The sequence below is a fragment of the Punica granatum genome, chromosome 2, assembly GCF_007655135.1.
Source record: "Punica granatum isolate Tunisia-2019 chromosome 2, ASM765513v2, whole genome shotgun sequence".
In the NCBI taxonomy this organism is placed as follows: Eukaryota; Viridiplantae; Streptophyta; class Magnoliopsida; order Myrtales; family Lythraceae; genus Punica; species Punica granatum.
In genome coordinates, this window is record NC_045128.1 from 15,961,293 (window position 1) to 15,983,109 (window position 21,817).

Here is a 21,817-nt window from a genome sequence, read left to right on the forward strand (position 1 = left end):
CACACTCGTATTTCCCAGTATCCGTTACAAAATCCAACCCGAGAAGAATCTTACAATCCTCTCAATTCTCACTACTTTTACTCTACAAATCCCAGAGACTCCAAGAGAGTAATCCCAAGAATTACCAAAAAGATTACCTGTGATTCCCGCCGTACGAACCCGAATGTGGACTCTTGTCGAGGCCCGCATGCGCGCTTTTGGATCACTCAGCTTGGGAGTGTCCACCTTTCAGGGGATGTGTGACGGACACGCGTGAAAAGGAGTCGCCACTTATCATTTTACGACCTGAAGGTCGAGGGCCAATAAGTTATCCGGGTCTAGGAGTAATGGTACACCTAGTTTTGCTAAGGCATTGGTCTGTACGAAACCGGAAAGTCCATGTTCGGGGGTTCACGTTACGTGCAGGCCTATATCCCGCATGCCCTTTCGGTACTTTGGTTTGCTAAGCTTGCAATTTTATTTCATTTATCGCGTGAATTAAGCTACGCTCGACTTACATGTTTTGACACCGGAAATTTGGTGAACTAAACGATGTCGATTAGGAAGTCGAGAGAGAAGTAGGACTGACGTGGTCGAGCTCAATCTTTCAAACTGTTATCTGTTTTTGGTGGAACGTTACATGATGGTGCAAACTCTTTTGAAGTTATAACTTAATAGTATAAAATGTTTTATAGAAGTTACATAATGGTGCAACATGTTTCTTTAAGTAACTTAAGGGTTCACAGTGAGATCAAATTAGACATAAACTGTGACAGCTGAGGACAGAAGAGAGTGAGAAAGGGAAAGAGAATAGGTAGAAGAGGAGACTGAGCTCGTGAACTCGAGATGTAGGGGAGGTGGGGCAATGACGAGATGCATGCTTGAGCTCGGGTTGGTTCCAGACCATAGGGAAGCCCAGGAACCTGCAGAGGCAAAGGAGCGGAAACTCACGGCAGTGCTCTGGTCTTGAGCTTGGGTTCCAGGTGGAGAGAGTTGAGATAGAGGAGGTCGGGGCAATAGATCTAATCTCGTGCGAGGGCCAGCAAGTACAAGAGATAGGAATTAAGAGGTATCGGTGCGGTGATGGGGTGGCGATGAATTGCTCGCCGGCAGGAGCCGGTTCGATAGTGGTAGCTGGGACGAAGGTAACGCCATTGCCTTCTCTTCTCCTTCCTCGATCTTTCTTCCTCATTCCTCACGGGCTGTAGGTATGGAGAGAAAAGAGAGAGTGGTGGAGAGATCTGGGTGGGGAAAGGAGAGTAAGAGACGAGAGAGTGAGAGAGAGAAGAGAGAGAGTGGACAGACATATGAGAGAGAGTATTTTTTTAATTGAGAGAGAAAGAGAGAGAGAACAGTGATCCGTAATAAGCCACGTCATTATCGAACTAACGACGTCAAGCAAGAGATGACAGAATGCACTGCATCGAAACGATTTTGAAACTTAATGTACCAACAAGTTACTAGAAAAACTTTTTGGACTAACGTGTAACCTTTATGAAACTTTTTGGACAATTTGTGCAATTAACCCTTTTTACAAATAAATGAAAAGCTGCGACTTCAATTTTATGAAGAAATGGCAAAAGCTAGTTAAAAGTTCCGGCCGTTCGATATTATATAGATTTTTTGGTGAACAATGCAAAATTTTGAAATTCTGATAGTTGTATTTACTTGATTGCCTTTTATTTTTCCTTTCTTTTCACTTTTGACCGAGTTTTTCAATATTGGTATTCTTTTTAACCAATTTTGAAAAACAAAATAAAAGTTGAAAAAAAAAGTTACATTAATTTGAGACAGGGGGCGATGGTTAGGCTGCCAACGACCTCGTAATGGGGCGATGGTGTCCAAGAGCTGAGCCCTCACCGTCTCTAATCATCCAACTCTCTCTAATTAAGGTCACGGTGATAGAGGCGATCTCGTAGTTCTTGGTCTGTGAAGATAAGTTGTTACGTGGCCCATTTTATTTTCCCATTGAGGCCGAACCTAAACCTGTGCTCGAGAGATAGTTGTCTATACACTGATAAGGGATGTATGGATTCTCAAGAAGAGAGGAGCCGTGGTGGTCCCCCTCAAACCGTCCAAATCCCAAGAGTGAATAGAAAGTTGGATCTACATTGGATCTCACCCGAATCGCCCCATCTATCCTCTTGAGGAGATGTTTGGTTTCAAACCCGATTCGAACAAGAGAAGTACGCCATGCTAATGTGCATTGGATGATCCACATCTCCTGGGTCAGGCGCTGATAAGCATATTGAACTATCCATGTGGATGAGAGCCCTCATGACCTAGGCACAACGACGCACTTATCAAGGGCGTGCTCTACCACTGAGCTAATAGCCAGTCGTGCGGGCCTCTCTCTACCTTTCTCTCTCTCTCGCCCATCTTTGTTGAACAATAGCATCAATTTGCAATTACTGAAAACTATAGGGCCACCGCGACAAATTTTAGAAAGTAGCTGAGTGCATAAGTAAAAAAATAAGTGGTTTTCAATTACTTAAACATTAAATAAAAAATGATACGGGATTGGTGAGGAATATAATAGATAGGGATATGAATAAGTAGAGAATTAGATTGCGACAATGCAAATTTTTTGTTAGAGAGAAATGCGAAAAATCAAGATTGTTTTAATTGGATGATTGAATTAATAAAGAAAGGATTAAAAAGAATAAGAGAAAGACGAAAATGCCCCCCAAGAAAAAAAAAAGAGGCGTTGTGCAAAAACCACCCAGTAGGTTGGTCTTAGATAGACCATCTCCGGCGAACCCTAACCTCCTGAGCTCTCCATGGCTTGCAATCCAGCAATTGCTCTGTGAGTCGTCGAGGTACCGAGGCCACATCTAATTTTGCTAGTTTGAGGACAACCAATGAACATTCTGACTTGGTTCTGATGTAGGCGGAAGTTCAATGGCGACGACCCAGGGGGGTGTGAGGAAACAATGGCGAAGGGGTCGGCGGCAAGCGAGAGGGACAACGGAGGAGTGACAATGGTTTGTAAGTTTGATAAATAGTTGGGGGTACACTTGAGTAAATGCTATGGTGGCATTTGGTAATGAAGTGGAGTTTAACTTCACTACATTTCAAATATTAATATATATATTTAAGTGAGGTTGTAATGATGATTAGAAAAAAATATGTATGATAAATTATTATTAAATATGAAAAAAAGATAAAAAAAAAACATAATGATTATGCTGTTGAATTGATGGAAAAATAGAGTGGAGTAGGGTCAGAGAATTTATTATTAAATAATAGATTGTAATAGTGATTAGGAATAATATGTGTGAAAATTTATTATTAAATAGGAGAAAAAAATAAAATAGTAATAATTATATTATTGAATTTGAAAAAAAAATGGAATGAACTGGAGTTTTAATGGAGTTAAAACTCCAGCTTCAAATCCTTTTACATGCAGTTAATGCCGGTTATGTACAATGGGTTACTATTATTCAGTCCCCAGTATGATATCAATCAGGTTCATAATTCAAAAAAAAAAAAAAAAGCAATCATGTATGAAACAAATCCGTAATGGTAATCATCCTATTATGGCGACTCAAACACAAGTAATTTTGTGACCTACTCTATTACGTCAAGTCAACTTTTTGTATTTAGCATACAAAATTAATCATATTGAGTGCTAAAAATTTAATTGAACCACTTATTTTTGTAATCATGCACCTACATATATGTTGTAGATATAATTCTCCATGGCCAGTTGTATAACCAGTCTCAATTCCCCAACGGTCATGTAGTACCAAGCTGAACCAAGCAGCTGCGGCTAGTTCCAATCAAACGCACTCTTCCGTCGCATTTCATAACTAAACCAATATAAAATAGTTTACATTGTATAACTTAATCCTTAGGAACTCACCACCCAACCCAAGACGAAAGGTAAATAAATCATTTCGAAATAAATTCTTTCGTTCCTCTAAATCCCTCCCCCAACTTAAGAATTGCACGTCCATACCATCTCCAGACGCCAGAAAAATTCATAACCTATACATGAAATCGCACCGCAAACTACTAAGCCAAAGACTCTTCAAAATTGTTTCTGTATAAAGCTACATTTCCCGTACATTGTCATGTACCCCATAATCTCTCATCTAGCAACAATCCACTGTTTACCTCATTTTGCTTTCTTTTGGCTACCTTTCCTTGAACTCTTCTTCATCTTTGTCCGGCCCTTGAGTGCAAGAACACTCGAGGCACTCTTTCCCTCAAGCATTTTCGTCATCCTCACCACACTCGCTATCCCCTTCCTGGCTGCTGCCCGATGCTCGGGCCTCCGGCTCATCATCTTCCGGTCAAGCGGCCAGTAGGCATAAGGCTCGAGCTTGTCCTTCCTCTTCACGTCTCCCTTGGCCTTCTTGCTCACATACTCGCTACCGGTGTAGGCCCAACCCGACTCTGATGTCTTCCTTCTCTTCTGCTGGCCCTTCTTCGATGAGCCAGTCGAGAGGTGGCTAAAGGCAGCTTCGCTGTTTGTGTCAGAGGCAGGTTCAGAAGGTGATGAGGCTCTTCTCCTCGACCTCTCTCCTCCCTCTCGAATGACCAGCCGGCCTTCGGAGTCTATTTCCATTTCATCATCCGATTCTGCCTTCCGTTTGAGTTGATTTGTGGATTTGAGGGCCGACCTTGTTCTCTGACGATCAAGCAGGTCAAGTGGCTCTTCCTCTAGCTGGTCTAGCAAGTCTTCTGGCAGGCTCTTCACGCCTCGCAATCTCTTTGACCTACATAAACATTAGCATTTTAGTGAAGTCAGACTTGCCAGTACAATCAGTAATTACAACCTTTCCTGTTTCCTGAGTTCTCCCCGTATAATCCGTAAATAGGATATACACGTCCCATATACGTCTCGCTATATTGGGTGACTCAGCATTATATATTTAGACATGAAGACACAACAGCCAGGGTCAGCGGGAAAGGAATAGGATGAACTAGATAATGCTGGATTGTGCTTTCAACAGAATTTATATTACTAGGCAAATCATAGATTTTGACTCAATTCCTTTGATCTTATAACTTGATAATTTCGAAAAGAAGTATTGTTACTTATCCAGTATAAAAGAGAAAAAAAGAAAAGAACATTGTAGAATTAAGGAACTCTCATACAAATTGAAGAAGAAGATTATTCTTCCGTGAGGGAGGTTTGGTTTTGAAACACTTACCTTGACGAAGCAGCAGCTTTTGACTTCAAAGGCAGAGAAGAAGCCTTGCTCTGTCTGCTTGTAACAGCCTCAGCGTCCATGTAGTCGGTGTCATTATCTTCAGTTTCTTCATCACCAGAATCAGAGAATATCTTGGAATGATTCCATCTGCTTAGCCTGGAATCAAGAAAAAATCATATTTTTAAGTAGAGAGACAAACTTTATACCATTTCCCCAAATTATTCAGAAAAAAACAAAGAATAAATTTACAAGTATTTGCTGGTACAACTCGTTCTCTCACTTAAATATACCAATGCGGGAGGGGGCAGAGAGAGGAGGGAAGAGAGTGACCTAGAAGTGGTTGCTTTAGAATGTTGAGATCTGCTTTCTTCAGAATTAGTGGATCGCTTCCTCTCTTTCCGCTCCTTGATCTACAAGGCGACGAACCAGTTAGCATTGCGACTTATCATATAGTTATTAATATATTTTCACTTGCCAATCTGAAGGTACTACTTATTTTCCCTTTTGTGGTGCTCATAACTTGGAAGATATAGTAGTTGGACAATAGAAAGTGCATCACACCTTTCTAACATAAGTAAGCAGCTTAATGTGTTCATTGGGCATCACAGCCTTCACAGCATCAAGACCACATTTCTTGATGAGCATCTCCAGCAGGACTTTGATCTACACAGAATCCAAATTAATGGTAAGTATGAATTTTTGATGTTTTTAGAAAATTAAAATACTTCAAGTAATGAATATAGGGCAAGTCCTCAACATAAAATGGAGATCTGGGCAACATAGATTCTATCATGGTTCGCAGAAGACGCAAAGCAATGCCTAATAAAACTAGATCATGACATCAGTTCCCTTCCATAAAATTGAGAAATACAAACCTTTGATTTGAAATGGTTTTTGTTGTCATCCTGCCACTTAAGCAGGCCTGCCACCATACTTTCCAAGTTCATTTGCAACCCATCAGGTTGAGATTTTGCAACAAGTACTTTCAGTAGACCGAAATTTGCCTGCAATAAATAGCACATTCTAATCGCCATTTAAGAGAGAAAAAAGATCTACTTCTAACAGGCAACCAAGTGAAGAATACTAAATGCATACTTTAATTATCTCTTTGTTCTTCTCTACTTGAATGAGGTGAAGTGTGCTTGGGAGGACAGTGAACGCCGATGAAATGAGATCAGAGAATTCATAAGTTAAGCGGGCCAAGCCTTTCACAGCAGCACTGATCATATGCGGAATTCCACTGGTCAAATTTGCCGCTATCTGCCCCACAAAAAGATAAGATACATCATCAATGAACTCACAAACTAGCCAGATGATACATTCATCTGCACCAAAACAAGTCGTTCAAAATGCAAGAATTAGCAGACCTCATTAAAGAGTTGAAGCAAATTCTCCTTTCTGCCGCCTCTCTCTTCATCCCCACATGCATGACCGATTTCAACAAGTATATCATAGGCTCTATTTCTTGTTTTCTTATTGGCCTTTGACAATAAAATAGATTGAGTCAATTAACATATTAAGTGGAAGGGTAAGCATAATAACTTTGATCAGAGGTAAAAACCGATCATGCCACTTGACAAAATTTCCAAATAACAAGACATACATCTTTCAGTGCCACTATTATATCAGCCAACAAGAAGCCAATTGTTTCCCATCTTCTGTTCTCAGAAACATCCTGTCACATTTCCACAATTAGAAAGGTGAATCAAACAAACTTCTATCATGACTGGTAATAAAAAGAAATGTATAGAGAATTTATGAAAGTATTGATTTCACATTCTGATCCTAACCTTAGAGGAACCGACAATTAGAAAGTATAAGCATTCAAGCCTGTGACGCCTCGCTGAAAAATGACATTCAGTCCTCACTTCGACCATGAAGTCTAGTAACTCCTTGAGCTTTGAGAGTAGAATTCCTTCACAATTCTATGAAGTAGATACAGAGATTTAACAGACTTATCAGAACACCAATATAAAACACTAGGAATTGAGAATCCTGCTGGAACGGTGTAGTCTATACTTCAAGTAATTGTACAATACAATATACACTTGTAATATATGACTCTGATGACAAACCGCTTAATCAGCATTAATTGTGCTATAGAGCAAAAGGTGGATGCTATTAGTGGTAGAGCTTAAAAGTATAATCAGACAGTAGCAGCCTCAAAAAAGTAGTAGTAGTTAAAGATACAGATATCCTATGCATAAGGTTCTCTACGGACTTTAAGAGTACCTTCAGAATGATCCAAAGAGCCTTGTATGCTTTCTTTTGGATTAGACCTTCATCCTTATCCTGCAATCAAGTCTCACTCATTATAAAATCTTTGATTTCTTGCTCAGCCATCTAAAGCAAACTGAAATTTTTACTTTTAGTAACTAACCTTCAATACAGACTGTAGAGCCTTAAGCAGAAGACTAATCTCCCCTTCATTCAAACCTGGCAAAAGAGAAACCGCCAGGTCAATAAGCTTCGCCCTGCAGGAAGGAACAACTAACTGTGAGTGAATTTGTCAGAAACATATATGTATTTCCAAAAATATTCTGTCCGATTAAATTGTGGGACTGTTAGTATTAGGAAATTCAGAATCGCAAAGAGTACAATATGACGTGCCTTGCAAAAGATGGTGAACTTTCTTTTGATGAATCCTTAGTGTCCATAGCACTTGCATTGCCTGAGCTGCGCCTTTTTACAGATCCTTCAGTGATTTTTAATGACTTCTTCATTGTACTAATAAATAACCTTGACACTACTCCTTTATCTGCTATGGAAGAAAATGCCCCAATTGTAGACTGCAAAAATGCAAGTCCATTTCAGTAAATAACATCACAGACTCAGCAATACTAAACCAGCAGAACAAATTCCATTGGCGCAATTAAAATACAATGTGTAGATCTAAAATTGCATGTGTTAAGAGTCTCTACAGAATGATTTTATTTAAGCAAATTAACAAAGTAAACTGCCAGACCACATAATCATATCATTTATATGTACCTGCAAGCAACCCCCATCATCTTTTGAAGACTTCAGAAATACACGAGACATGATGGGGAAAAAATCACAGGCAGATGACCTCAGTACATCCAAATTATCAGTAGTGACCTGCATATTGTAACGAGACATAGCCCTCGCTCTGGAAAGGCCAATCTCAGCAGACAGAGGTTCATGCCCTTCCAGAACACTCTTATTTTGCTCTATGAGAAGCTGTAAGCTGGAACATATTATACCACGAACATCGGGTTCTTCATCCAGAGCAATACAAAGTGGCGTCTTCAGCTCATTAAAAGTTTCAGCAGTATCCACTGCATAGTTGCAAAATGATGGCAGCAATGACCATAGAGAATATACAAGGGCATCTGCAATCCTCGATAAAAATATATGCCCTTGTTTTTCAAGCTGCAAAAGCAGGATGTCATAAGTGACTAATAGAGCTTTAATCAAGAAGGAATGCATAAAAATAATTTAACATACCTTTTGAGCTTTCTGCCTTATTAGACGCACTGAACCCAGAACTGATTCTGTGAAGTAGCTCAAATGGGCACCAATTGTGTGCTGTTTCAGAATGGGAAACAGCCAGACATTTACCTCAGATAGGTCATCAGCTTCCAAGTTGAGGGGTAGAAGGCTTAGAAAAGTTTCAGGTCCCATAGCAACAAGGGCTGATCCAACACATTCGTGCAGCTGTATTTAGGAAGGGGAAAAAAAAAGAAGATATCAGCATATCAGTGACTTTTTGATGGTTCAAAGTAAAAACTTTTACAAGGCATCACAAGTACTAACACGTTTTTTCTGTTAGGCTTAATATTTGGAGAATGCTGGATCTGTGCAATTCCCGTCACACAAATAAAATAAGGGGGGAAAAAAAGATCTACAATTCCATTTCGAAACTTTCCTCCTGTCTAATGTCTACTGCATGTGAGAATAGAAGAGGTAATGCAACTATAACAGGCAAAACTAAGGAAAATTACACAGGATTTGCAATGATGGCATCTATCATAAGTATCAAGTAAAGATACATGCAAAACCTTATGTCAATTTACGGCAAAAAAGATTTGGTTAGATTGGGAGGATTTGCACTAAAAAGTAATCCAGCACCATAAAATAAGGTTCTAAAGCAATTGCATATATTCCACGAAAAATTTACCACTCTTCGTACGACAGTAGGCAATTATCTCCTAAATGTGAAAATTGTAATAATAGGAAAACAGATGAAGCCATTCATGCATGTCAATTAAAAGACATAAATTTGTCCAAGGACCAGTCATCAAAGAGACAACACCTGCTTTCTGTATGGAAAATCTTCGTCAGGCAGCTTCTGCAGATCAGCAAAGCTCTTAAGGGTACCTCTCATTAAATAAGCAGAATGACTCCCTGCATCATGGCGACACATCACAGTTACTATTCATTTCACTTAAAATTTGTGGTTGCAAGAACAAAGCATTAAAAGCCATCTTAGTGACAAGGGAAAACTGAGCACATTATGAAAAAAGGAGTATAAAAACACATAGTGAAAAAATAGAACTCAAAGAAAAGATATCTTTCCACTAAATTTAGTATATTTTCAAAGAGATGGTATATAAAATTATCATTTGTTTATCACCTACAAAAGAATCATCTGCTGAACAGCTAAGAGAAATTCCTAGTAATCATGATTTAAATGGGACAAGCCACATAACTAGGGCGTTGCACAAAATTGACAAAAGAAGGGCTGCGGCAAAACCTTATTCATCCTCAGAGGTGGCTTGACTTTATATTTAATATATGACATATAAACACATTTTTAGGAGTTCCTCAAGAGCATTTCACGCAAATTGGCATCTAATAGACATCATCTTGGAGGAACAGAGGAGATTTCCACTTGTCTGTGAAGCTGAAGAGGATAGTAGGGCGAGAGTAACCTAGTTTGTCAAAAGTAGTGGAGACAACTTGAAAGGCCATGTCCCAGATGGCACTGAATTGATAGTCCAGCAAACTCTCAACAGTAGCACAAATCCTCTCGACGATAGTTGGTCCAGACCTCCTCCCTCCATCGTCCATATTCACCCTTATCTGATCAACTCCCTGCCTGACCAGATTATCATCTATGCAGGCATTAATGAGATTCTTGAATGCTTCGGTGGCAGCAAATATGGCCTCCTCATGCTCAGATCCAAGAATATCTGCCAAAGCAAGAGATATTAGCTCATATCACCACGATTTCAACTCTCTTTCGAAAAGTAAAATAATAGAATCATTCCAATAAAGAAGAACGTCATTTTTTTCCACTCATAGAAATGCTCCTCAAGTAACCATTTGGGTAGGTAAAGAGGAGAGGGAGACACACCCCGAAGAGTATTGACCATTGTGGGAAGCTTGACGACACATACTTGTCTATTCAGAGAATATACTTTCTTCATCCCTGAATCGAGTAATCTAGCTGTGAAAGTCAGTGCATCCACAGATGTTTCCCCTGAGGACACTGAATGAGCTAAAGAACATAACAAATCTAGTAGTCCTTCAGGGGACACTTCGGAAGCTGGGTAGAGACAAAGAACGCTCAAACTGTCAGTGATGCGCCTTGTTATGAGGGGTTTGTGAAGTTCTAAGAGAGTCTTGAAGTACTTGAGCATTGCATTTGTGTACTTCAACGACATATAGGGGAGACACTCCTTAAGTGCATCGAGAACATAAAGGACCTCCTGAGCTCCTTTTGGTTCTTCCGTAGCATCTGACTTAGACCCGCCTGCCAGGAGAAGAAATCTCTCGAACGTGTTTGTGATTCCTTCACTTGCAGGAACCACAGATGATGTTCTATGGAGATTTTGCAGAACATCACGAAGGCTTGAGTGTGACTGCCTTCTCACCTGCAAATAGACCACACCGTGCATGATTCTAGTGAGCAGTCTTCTTCGGCCACCCAATACAACCAATATTTTAAATTATAAAATAACTCAAGTTGGATCCCAGTCAACCAACAATGTGAAGCAACTGATTTGAAAGCGGGAGAGGAGATACGTCCACTGAATTACTAAAGAAGCTATGAGAAACAGCATAACAGCCAAGAGCAACAGAATATCATTGGTGATTGAAGATATTTGAGTCAGCTGCAATTGCCGCATAACGAATGACAAACCAATTCGCTACAACAATCTAGCAAGACAGCCAGCTACATACTGGGTCCGTTTGAAGGTTTAAACATGCTGAATGCACTCCAGGTTCGAGATAGATAATGTCGCTGCTATCCTAGAACCTCACAAATCTCCAAGATCACCAATATACTAATAAGCAGCATAAAAATATCACCTTTGGGCTCGAATCCGTCATACACCGGAGCAAAACTCCGTACAATTGAGATACCTCGGACCAATTCCCATCGCCTCCGGCAACGATTAAGTGGGAAACGCATTTCAACCCGAAGGAAATGGCCGCAGGGGATAAAGAATCGCATTGAAGAGCCTTCATGAGAGTTCCCGACAGGAACACTCTCTTCTTTTTAAGGATAGCAGCTGAAACACTGGGCAAGAGCATGGACAATAGAGTGAGGAGCGAGGAGACGACGTGCGGCTCGGGAAGGGAGGCGGAAAGGAGGCGGTCGAGGGAGGAGCAGGTGGCGCCGAAGTAGGCGACCGGGGTGCGCGGGAGGTTCTGGTCCCTGAGTTCCTGCGACATGGCGCCGATCACGGCGCAGAGGCGCTGGTGGTCCTCCTGACGCGAATTCCCGAAACGGGCGAGGACTGAGTCGCAGAAATCGGGAGCATCTCCGGTGAGGTCGTAGGTAGGAGGTAGAGCGTCGAACTCAACGCCCTCCATGGCTGTGGAAAGAGAGAGAGAGCTGAGACGGTGCAGTGATGGAGCCGAGGAGATGTGTAGAGTTGAGCAGTAGGGTTTATGCAGCCATTAGAGCAGCCGAAGTTTTCGCCTGGAGGAAGAGGAAGAAGAAGAGGAAGGGCGGTCGGTCGGGTTGGGCCATGGGCCCAATTTATAGTCCAACCCGAATTACAGCCCAAAGAAGGATGTGGGCTTTCCTGGTGGCCCGTCAGTTTGCGCGAAAGGGAAGAGGAATAAAAAATGGCAAAAGGATACATTTCTAGCCTTCAATCTTTGGCCTCTTTAGTCCTCACTGGCAACCACTCACGCCACCTTGTTGGGTCGCTGATGACCAGGAAGTCACCGACCCTGATTGAGGGATTGATGGCTCCCGTTGAGGCCTCCACTCCGTCTAGTAATATTACCATAAATTTGTTACATATGTTAATTTTATGACCTTAAATTGCGATAGATTCTTTTAACAAAACAACTAGAATACGAATTTATCAAAAAGTAAATGTTTTAATTATAGTATTCATCAATGAAAAATATTTTGAATAAAATAAATAGATAAAAAATTATCCATCGCTCGGTAGTATAGTTTGTTGTTGTTGTTGAATATAGTAAAAATTGACAACCATTTGTTATAAATTGCTTTTGATAATGCAACAATTATATTTTAGTTTTGGTAAAAAAATAAATGATTTAATAAGCAAATATAAAAATAAATACTAGAATAATTTACTAAAAAATTACACTACAACGCAAATAGCCTATAAGGACAGAAAATTATAGTCAATTTAGCCTTTTTATTTCTAATTCTCCACTTTTAGAAACCAATGGAATATATATCCCCATAGTTTTTATCTACCTCTAAATTTTAACTTCTAGATTCTAATTATTAATTAGTCTCTCTATCGTACGCTATCTGCCTATATTGTATTTAATAAAAATGTGAAGAAGATATGATTAAATGTTTGACATATAGAAGCTAATTTATGTCTCTAAAAACCTCTTAACATATAAGACCATATAAAGAGATGCTAAAAATCAGGTAGACATATATATATATATAATATAATATATGTATATGAGTACATATATAAGATATAGCCGGGTGATTAATTATTAATACTTAAAAAAATCAAAAACGTATTACCAAAACCATAGTAAAATCCTAAATGAGGCGTTTGATTTCAGAGTTAAAGTAACTTTGATTTTGATTGTGGAAAATGATAAATGTTGCGTAGTGTGTTGAGTTAAAGTTAAAGTTAAAATTTTTGACTTGAAAAATGTGTATTTTTATTGTGTAGTGGGTTGAGTTAAAGTTAAAGTTAAAATTTTTGTGATTTTAACCCTGAAAACAAACGAGCTTTGCTTCAAGTATTTTTCATTTCTATGTGCAACTTTCAGTAATCTCATCAACGTTGCCCTCACTTCTCCCACCGCCACCGATTTCACATTCGACTCACGTTGAACAAATTGCTACTCCCGTTGTTGTCGCGATTACTTCTCCTATCATTGTCATGATTGCTGCCATTGTCATCACTGCCACAAGCTTCTTGCCATGGGTTCTTCTCAGTGCCAATGCCCAGCCTTATTGACTCGTTGTTTTCTAGGTTTTTTCGCTCTCTCACATTCTAGCTCTATGTTTCTATCCAATTGTTATCTCTATATGATTAGACAAGGATTTTATGTCTTAGCTTTAGTGAATGGACAAAATTTTTATACTATTCTTCGAAGCTATGATTTCCATGTCCTTCGTTATTCCCTTAGTTCTCTTCTTCATATTCTGGATGGCTAAAATTTGTATGTTTTCTTTATTAGCCTAGTGTATGAATGGCTTTGGGTTTCTTTGGAATTCAACTCTGCACCTTTATTTATAATTTGGGAATTCTCATCCATCTACACTCCATTAACTTTTGGTCGTATATAAGTGGTATGTGTAAAAGTAAAATTTTTGGCATAATTTGGATTACTACAATTATTTTTTTGCTTTTTTTTAAATTATATTACGTAGTTCATTGAATAAGATTTTTCATAGACATCAAGATCATTAGAGGCCGAGAACCAGCTCTTCAAAGTTGTTCTACCGATTGAACAAATCGATTTTTCTTTGTGTAACAGCCAATTTGGTTGCATTATTTGGATCACAATAGTTATTTTTCATGCTTGATTCTTGATTATCATGTAGTTCATCGAGTAATATACACCAAGATCATCAAAAATATAGTTTTGCAGATCGAGATCCGACTCTTTAAAGTTCACCTCCTAATTTGAACGACTTCGTTTTTCACTACGTAATAGCAAAGTAGGTTTCATGATTTGGATTGTTATAATTATTTTCTTTTCTTAATTGTAAATTCTATCCTGTAGTTCAATGAACAAGCTTTTCGTAGACATCGATATCATTAAAAGTAGAGTTTCATAGATCGAGAACTGACTCTTTAAATTGGACTTCCTGATTTGAACGAATTCGTTTTTCTCTATGAAACAACTGAATTTATTGCGTGATTTGGATTGTGTTCACATTTGATTTTCACACCTCACGTAAATTACGAAGCTCGAGAAACATGTGACCGATAAGACATATTTTATGAACTCATCTGGCCTCATTAGGGCAGCCTGTGATTTATCGGAATGAGCAAGAGCGGGAACTAGGGATGGCAATGGTGTTGAAAAAAACCACATCCGCTGATGACCACATCACTTTTCGCACCGCATAACCTCACCAAACGGTTATAGTGCAATTATGATTTTTTTATTTTAAAAATTGTCGCGGTACAGTGTGTTATGGTTCTTACAAACACCGCGGATAAAAACCGCACCCCACTCTACATATATATTCATTAACATAGGCACAATAATTTACAGTGGATTATTAAGCCCATTTCCCAATCTAGCCTCCCACGCAACAAGCCCATCATTCTTTACCTTTATGAGATTAAATAAATTTAAAATGATGTAAAATCTGATCTAATACACGAGATTGTTCATTCTTCTTCGACAAACACTAAAATTAGAAATCGCCATCTCTGACAAACAACACAACACATACTATTCCTTCTTCTTCATTCTTCGCATCTCCAACTACTCAACAAACACTTGTTCGAAGTTCTTGACTCTCTGCCTCCGAAACGCCGCCACCCTGAAGTTCATAGCAATTCCAACATAACCGCGAGTATAGAGGTGGGGATGTGACTCAACACTCGAGCTTATACAAGCACCGCCATTTCCGAGCTAAGATACTTTGCTTGTTTCATATCGAATTGCTTGTTGTCCGAGCTGGTCTAGGATAGATCTCTTGTTTTCTTCACTAACTTGAGAGTCTTGAAGCATTTACGAGTTTCATGTCCTCCTTTGGTTTCACTGTGTCGTCATTTGTTTTAATTTTAATTTATTTTCGTTGTGCGGTACGGTGCGGTTAACCCCGGTCTTTTGGTAGTGCAGATATTGTTGGCTTTTTTGAACACCGTCACGGATATGATGCAGTCACGGTATGCGGACCGCGGTGCAATTATGGTTTTCATAGTAACTGCACCATAATCGCACCGTTGCAATCCCCTTCGGTAACCAAGTAAGGAGGCTAGCCCTCAACCGAAATCCATGAAGCTATTCGACCCAAGAGCTGCAGCATTATCCGACATGGATTGCCGTGAGTGGGTCGGTGGCTTGCGAATGGAAATTGTAGATTGTTTCCTTAGCTAAGGAGGCATGGATGAACTTGTGCATATTCTTTGATTGGCAATGATCCCTCATTATAGGACCATTTCATTTAATTCCTCCAATGCAAGAATTGCTAAGAAAGAGAAGATATGTGTCTTATATGGAAGCTATGCACGTGGAACAAAGATCTTGTTATTTATAGGAACTTCCATACATGAAATTTTCTACAAAGGAATTGATAAATTATTGAAGTTGCAAGTTTTGCAAAAATGGAAGCATACTAAGGGACAAGATAGTTGACTCACATTCCTACGCGAAGGAGATTTCATGTCAGCAAAGGCAAGATCATGGCATATTCCAATTAAAGCTCTCAAGATGCATATGGACGAATTCCTAAGGCATGGTTCATGAAGAGATGGCCATGAAGTAGCCTTCTGTTTGTGCTTGGATATCATTCTCCCTTATTACTTTTAATTAGGATAGCTAGGATGGCAAATAAGTGGATTTTTCCATAATTCTAGAATTTCCTTCACAACGGTTTGTTACTTATTTTGTTAGATATTTTCCAATCTCAGTGTCTTGTGCTTCATCTTAGGTCAAGGCCTATGTATATATCGGATTGGAAGAACATTGTAAGCTCTCCACGACAAACACAACAGAACGACCTATGTCAATCTATCTATTTACTTTACCTTTCGGTACTTTTCATTGCATGTCATCTAAATTCTAGAACTTCAATATTACACTGTTCACTACTATGCACCTTTAATTCTTGCACAAAGCCGATCCATCGATATCCTTTATCTTTCCCGCACTTTTTACTCTTCATGCAATAGCTTTCTAAGGCACCCGCCGACTCGTCGGCTTTATCTTTTCTACACTATTCGACGCTTTTAGGCCAAGAATGATTCCCATCGAGTTAACAGTTTCACCCTAAGGCTCATTCTTTCCGACTGCACTAGCAAAGACCTGGTACTTTCACGGACCTTCCGGGGATCGTGAGCCTACTACCCGAGTCGAGGCTTCCAAGCCAAAGCACTCTATTTTCGATTGCCCCTGGCCGAGACCCACTTTCACGGACTTTCCCAAGGTCGTGACCACCTCTAGTCCGGCTTCCAAGCCATATGGACACCACATAAACCGGCTTTTGGGCCGTCTCCATACAAGAATTAGGCAATACATGACGCACATCTGGAAGAATCTAAACGGCTTGACCCTCAAAACCATGACATCGTTTACAACATCTCTAGCATCTCTCGATCGACATCCTCACATCCGAAGCCCAATTGCCATCTAAGTCCTACAGACTTCAAGAACCATGGTGCAACGCATTAGCTCAATGAGGATGGCTGGTGGTTTCACCTTCACTCACATCTTAGGATAGTACCCTGGTACACCTGATAAACTAACCTCAACATGGCAGCTGGAGAGTGGATAGCAAATTCTAAGCAAAACGAATTTCCATAGTTATTTGTTGTACTTGATTCCTGATTCTAGATTCTATCATATATTTTGTTGTATAAGCTTTTCATGATACCAAGATCATCGAAAATAGGGCTTTGTAGACTGAGAACCGATTCTTTAAATTGCACCGCATGATTTGAACAACTCTATTTTTTTTTGGGTAACGACAATCTTGGTTGCATGAGTTGGACTTTTAGAGTTATTTGTTTTGCTTAATTTTTCATTATATCATGTAGTTCATTGAACAAGCTTTTCTAGACACCAAGATCATCAAAAATAGAGCTTTGTAGATCGAGAGCTGACTCTTTAAAATTCATATCCTGATTTGAACGACTATTTTTCACTAAGTAACAGCAAAATAGGTTGCATGATTTGGATTGCTTTGGACAATGGCCCGGCGTTCATAACACTACCGGGCCATTGTCCAATTTTCTCCCTGACATTACCCTAACTGTCGGGACTTACAAACGGGAATACCTTAGGACTCCCCCCGGGTTCCTATGAACGGTGAATGTGTAGGGTCCATTAGAGCGACTGGGTGGACATTAGAGCCTCTTACATTACTTCTTATGCTAGCATCAGTTCATTGTGGTACTGGATCTAGACACTTAGAGAATCCTACGCTATGGCTGCCTAATTACTATGTTTACCAGCTTCAGTTCATTGTATAGATACGTACCTTGCCACACCTGAAGAGGAACACTATATGAGTTTCTACCAGCCATGAAGGCGGTCCTAGATGATATGACCTATGAGTATCTACGAGATATGAGAATCAAAACGGAATATACATCCTATCCCCACTTATGGCTCTGATATCATTTACACCCAAGATCTATCGTAAGGGATAACCATAGAATACTGAAAGAACAAGAATCTGATATGCATGGAATATCAACATAAATATAATATCAACATGGAAGATTTATTCAGAAACTTAGCCCATGATGGGCCGAATGGAGTACATGATGTTCAAGAAAACAAAACAAGACATGAGAGAAGAAAAGAAAAAGGGAAGAGTCTGAAAGAACTCAACCCAGGCTTACATTGGAACTTACACACAGAATGGGGGTTGGAAGATCCGGGTCATGGGAGCTGGATGTTTACATATGAGAAGAAGAGTAAGAAAGAAAGAGAATGTTGTGGTGGATGAGTGGTAATTCAAAAGCCTAGCATCCCTAAGCATTAGGAGTACTGAGGTATCTAAGCCTTCTCTAGTTAGGGGTTTTATGCCCACTTGGACGAGCCCTATATGGATGAAGTTATACTTATCATTATGTTTTTTCAATGACTCTTGGTTTAAGAGTTTTATGGTTTGTGAAGAGTTTTTTAGGGGAATGTCCCGCTCTTTAGTGGTTATGGTGTAATCGGTTTTTGAAAATATTTGTTGGAATTTTGAGTTTTTATAAATTTGTTTTAAAGCGATTCTTGGGATTTCCCAATCATCGATAGATTTATCAAAACATTCCAAATTGACCTCTTCTCTGTTGAGAACAGAATCATTATCGAAATTATTTTCAGAAGAGCATGTACTCGAAGAACTTGCTTTAAACCAATCCATATATAAAAACAATAAACCTTCCAGTCTCTCAAATATTTATCAAGATATTCAAACAACATATCAGTTCCTTACCTTTTTAGTATTCCAATCTATGCCTAGACGAAAGCTCTAGAGATCTATAGAACCAATAGCCTAGTGTTTTGAAGATGCTAAACCATATCTAATTCTCCTACCCAGCTTCTCTCAAGATCAAGATCTAAGACGTACCTGGACGAACGGAAGAAGCCTCACACTGTGTTTCCCTACAAGATCTAGCACATACCTTACCCAACTGCTGTACCTGGATTTAACAATAATAGTAGGCGGACAAATTCAGTACGACTCTCTTCGGATCTAAACCCTACCCCAACTGCTGTACCTAGGCGAACGATAATGCACGAGGATAACTCTACTCCAGCCGATAACCTCCATCTACTTAGACGGTGTTCATAACACTACCGGGCCATTGTCCAATTTTCTCCCTGACACTGCCCTAACCGTCGGGACTTACAAACGGGAATACCTTAGGACTCCCCCCGAGTTCCTATGAACGGTGAATGTGTAGAGTCCATTATATATATATATATATATATATATATATTTTTTTTTTTGGACATGATTTTGCATTTTATCATGTAGTTCATCAAATAAACTTTCCATAGACACCAATATCATTGAAAATAGAGCTTTGTAGATCGAGAATCGGCTCTTCAAATTTGACCTCCTAATTTAAACAACTATGTTTTTCTCTATGTAACAGTAAAATTGATTGCATGATTAGCACTGCTATAATAATAATAATTTTTTTTGCTTGATTCTTCATTATACCATGTAGTTCGTCAAATAAGCTTTTTATAGACACCAAGATCATCAAAAATAGAGCTTTGTAGACCGAGAGTCGACTCTTGAAAGTTCACCACCTGATTTGGACGACTCCACTTATCTACGTGTAACAACATAATTGGTTGCATGATTTGAATTGCTATAGTTGTTTTTTTTTACTTGTTTCTTGATTTACAGAGATAATATCATTAAAAATAGAGCTTTGTAGACCGAGAATCGACTCTTTAAAGTTTACCTCCTGCTTTGAACATTTTTGTTTCCCTCTTTGTAATGGCAGCTTTCCTTGCATGATTGGGGCTTCCACAGTCGATTTCTTTCTTGACTGTTGATTCTATAATCTGTTTTCTTCGTACTAATTCAATTATTACTGTTGTTTGTTCTTTTTTAAATTCTTGATGCCATCAAAAAAGGTATTTTCTTATTTGTGATTTTATTTATAAGATGATAAAGGAAAACAGTTGGATGCATCGATCAAGAGCTACCTATATTTTAAGGGAGTCATTTAGTTTCTTGATTTTGCCTTTGCTAAAGTAACCAAAATAATAAAATTCTTTATCCATGTGAGAAATGTGCTAATTTTTATTAAATAGATCCGGATAAAGTCTATGATCATTTGATGTACCATGAATTTATACAAAGGTGCACAAATTGGGTTCTACATGGGGGAGGGTGCATCTTATTCAAGTCCTTCACCAAATGCTAACATTCAAGAAAATAATGGCACCTGAAGTGACATGCAAGAGTTGTTAAATGACATAACGATGGGTAATCACTTCAATGACCCAACTAATGAAATTGATGATCAAACAATAGAGCCCAACTTAGAAACCTTGAAATTTCATAAGTTGATTGAGGATGGTCAAAAGGTGGATAGGGTTGGCAAAGTCATTCGAAGCTTTCCTTCATTATCTAGTTATTCCTGATTAAATGTATTTGAAAGTGGTCTAATAAATCATCTACAATGTTGCTTGAGTTACTCAAACAAATACTTCTAGTAAGGTGAAACATTGCTTAATTCTTACTATGAAACCAAGAGGTATATTAGAAAGTTGGGCCTTAGCTATGAGAAAATTGGTGCTTGTCTTAATGATTGTATGTTATATTGGAAAGATTATGCTGATGACTTTGACTGTCACATTTGTGGTGAATCGAGATGGAAAAGGAAGTTGGATGGTCAAAAGAAGACATCAAAGTCCAAATCTCAAAATGTGCCACAAAAAGTCTTGCGATATATTCCACTCAAACAACAACTTCAACGATTATTTAATGTCATCTAAAACGGCGTCCTTCATGAGGTGGCATGAGGAGTCTCACACTAAAGATACATTTCTAAGGCATTCAGCAAACTCTCCGGCTTGGGTGAATGTCGATATTCTACATAGTCATTTTGTGTCAAATCCTCGTAACGTCAAGCTTAACTTAGCTGCTCATGGATTTAATCCATTCAGGACATTAGTTGTTGCACATAATATATGGCTAGTTGTCTTAATATAATCTACTACCATGGATGTGCACGAAACAACCTTGTATGCTTCTGACATTGCTAATTTATGGACCTTCATCCATAGGAAATGACATTAACATCTATCTCTAACCACTGATTGAGGAATTGAAAGATCTTTGGGAGAATGATGTGGAAACTAATTATGTGCCTAAAAAGGAGAATTTTAATATGCGAGCTGCAATTTTATGAATTATAAGTGATAGTTCTGGCTATACTAATTTGTTAGGATGGAGTATTAAAGACCAATTTGCATGTCCTTCTTGCCATGAAAGATGGCATAAAATTTTGTGATATGGGTCATAGGTGTTTCTTACTGCGTGACCATTTGTGTGGCTATTAGAAAAGATCTTTTGATAATAATCAAGACTTATGGGTTACGCTAAGACCATTTTCTGGGTCAGAAAGTTTTGGATGAATTAGAATGACATGATATTATTACATATAGCAAAAAGTCTAGAAATTTGTTGTTGTCACATTACTGGAAGAAAAGAAGCACTTTATTTGAATTGCCATACTATAAAGATAATTTTTTGTATCACAATCTTGATGTTATGCACGTTGAAAAGAATGTTTGAAATAACCTACTTGGGACCTTAATAAATATTGCCCCGAAGTCAATGATAATGTTAAGGATCGTCGAGGCCTGGAACTAGAGCTTCCTCCAATAGAGCAAGGCTATCGTAGGGCTTATATCCCCCAATAAGGTTCACATCAGATAAGAATCAAAAGAAAATTATCATCAATATTTTAAAAAGGGTCATGGTGCCAGATGGCTATGTTGCTAACATATCAAGATGTGTAGATTTGAATCAACTGGAAGTCTCAGGCTTGAAAAGTCACCATTGTCATATTTTGATGCATTAGCTGATCCCTTTT

At 38.8% G+C, this 21,817-nt stretch overlaps 1 protein-coding gene across 1 annotated transcript; it reads right to left on the reverse strand.

Moving 5' to 3' along the window:
• Positions 1–3,752: 3,752 nt before the first annotated feature.
• On the reverse strand, positions 3,753–12,031 carry LOC116195865 (RRP12-like protein). Its single transcript, XM_031525245.1, has 18 exons — positions 11,421–12,031; positions 10,462–10,981; positions 10,037–10,297; positions 9,418–9,509; positions 8,610–8,819; positions 8,133–8,534; positions 7,752–7,930; positions 7,522–7,615; positions 7,374–7,433; positions 6,932–7,066; positions 6,745–6,816; positions 6,509–6,622; positions 6,237–6,401; positions 6,017–6,145; positions 5,703–5,804; positions 5,472–5,551; positions 5,142–5,297; positions 3,753–4,703 (listed from the first exon to the last, which is right to left on the reverse strand). The coding sequence occupies exons 1-18, from the start codon at positions 11,925–11,927 to the stop codon at positions 4,100–4,102; spliced, it is 3,882 nt and encodes a 1,293-aa protein (XP_031381105.1). The 5' UTR covers positions 11,928–12,031; the 3' UTR covers positions 3,753–4,099.
• Between the last annotated feature and the right edge of the window lie 9,786 nt (positions 12,032–21,817).

Excerpts from the sequence above, each read along its gene's own strand:
- LOC116195865 (XM_031525245.1), bottom strand. The coding sequence starts at position 11,927 with ATGGAGGGCGTTGAGTTCGACGCTCTACCTCCTACCTACGACCTCACC. Across the intron at positions 10,298-10,461 it reads AATGGTCAATACTCTTCGGG|ATATTCTTGGATCTGAGCAT; the intron begins GTGTGTCTCCCT and ends TTGCTTTGGCAG. Across the intron at positions 6,402-6,508 it reads TGCTTCAACTCTTTAATGAG|ATAGCGGCAAATTTGACCAG; the intron begins GTCTGCTAATTC and ends TTTGTGGGGCAG.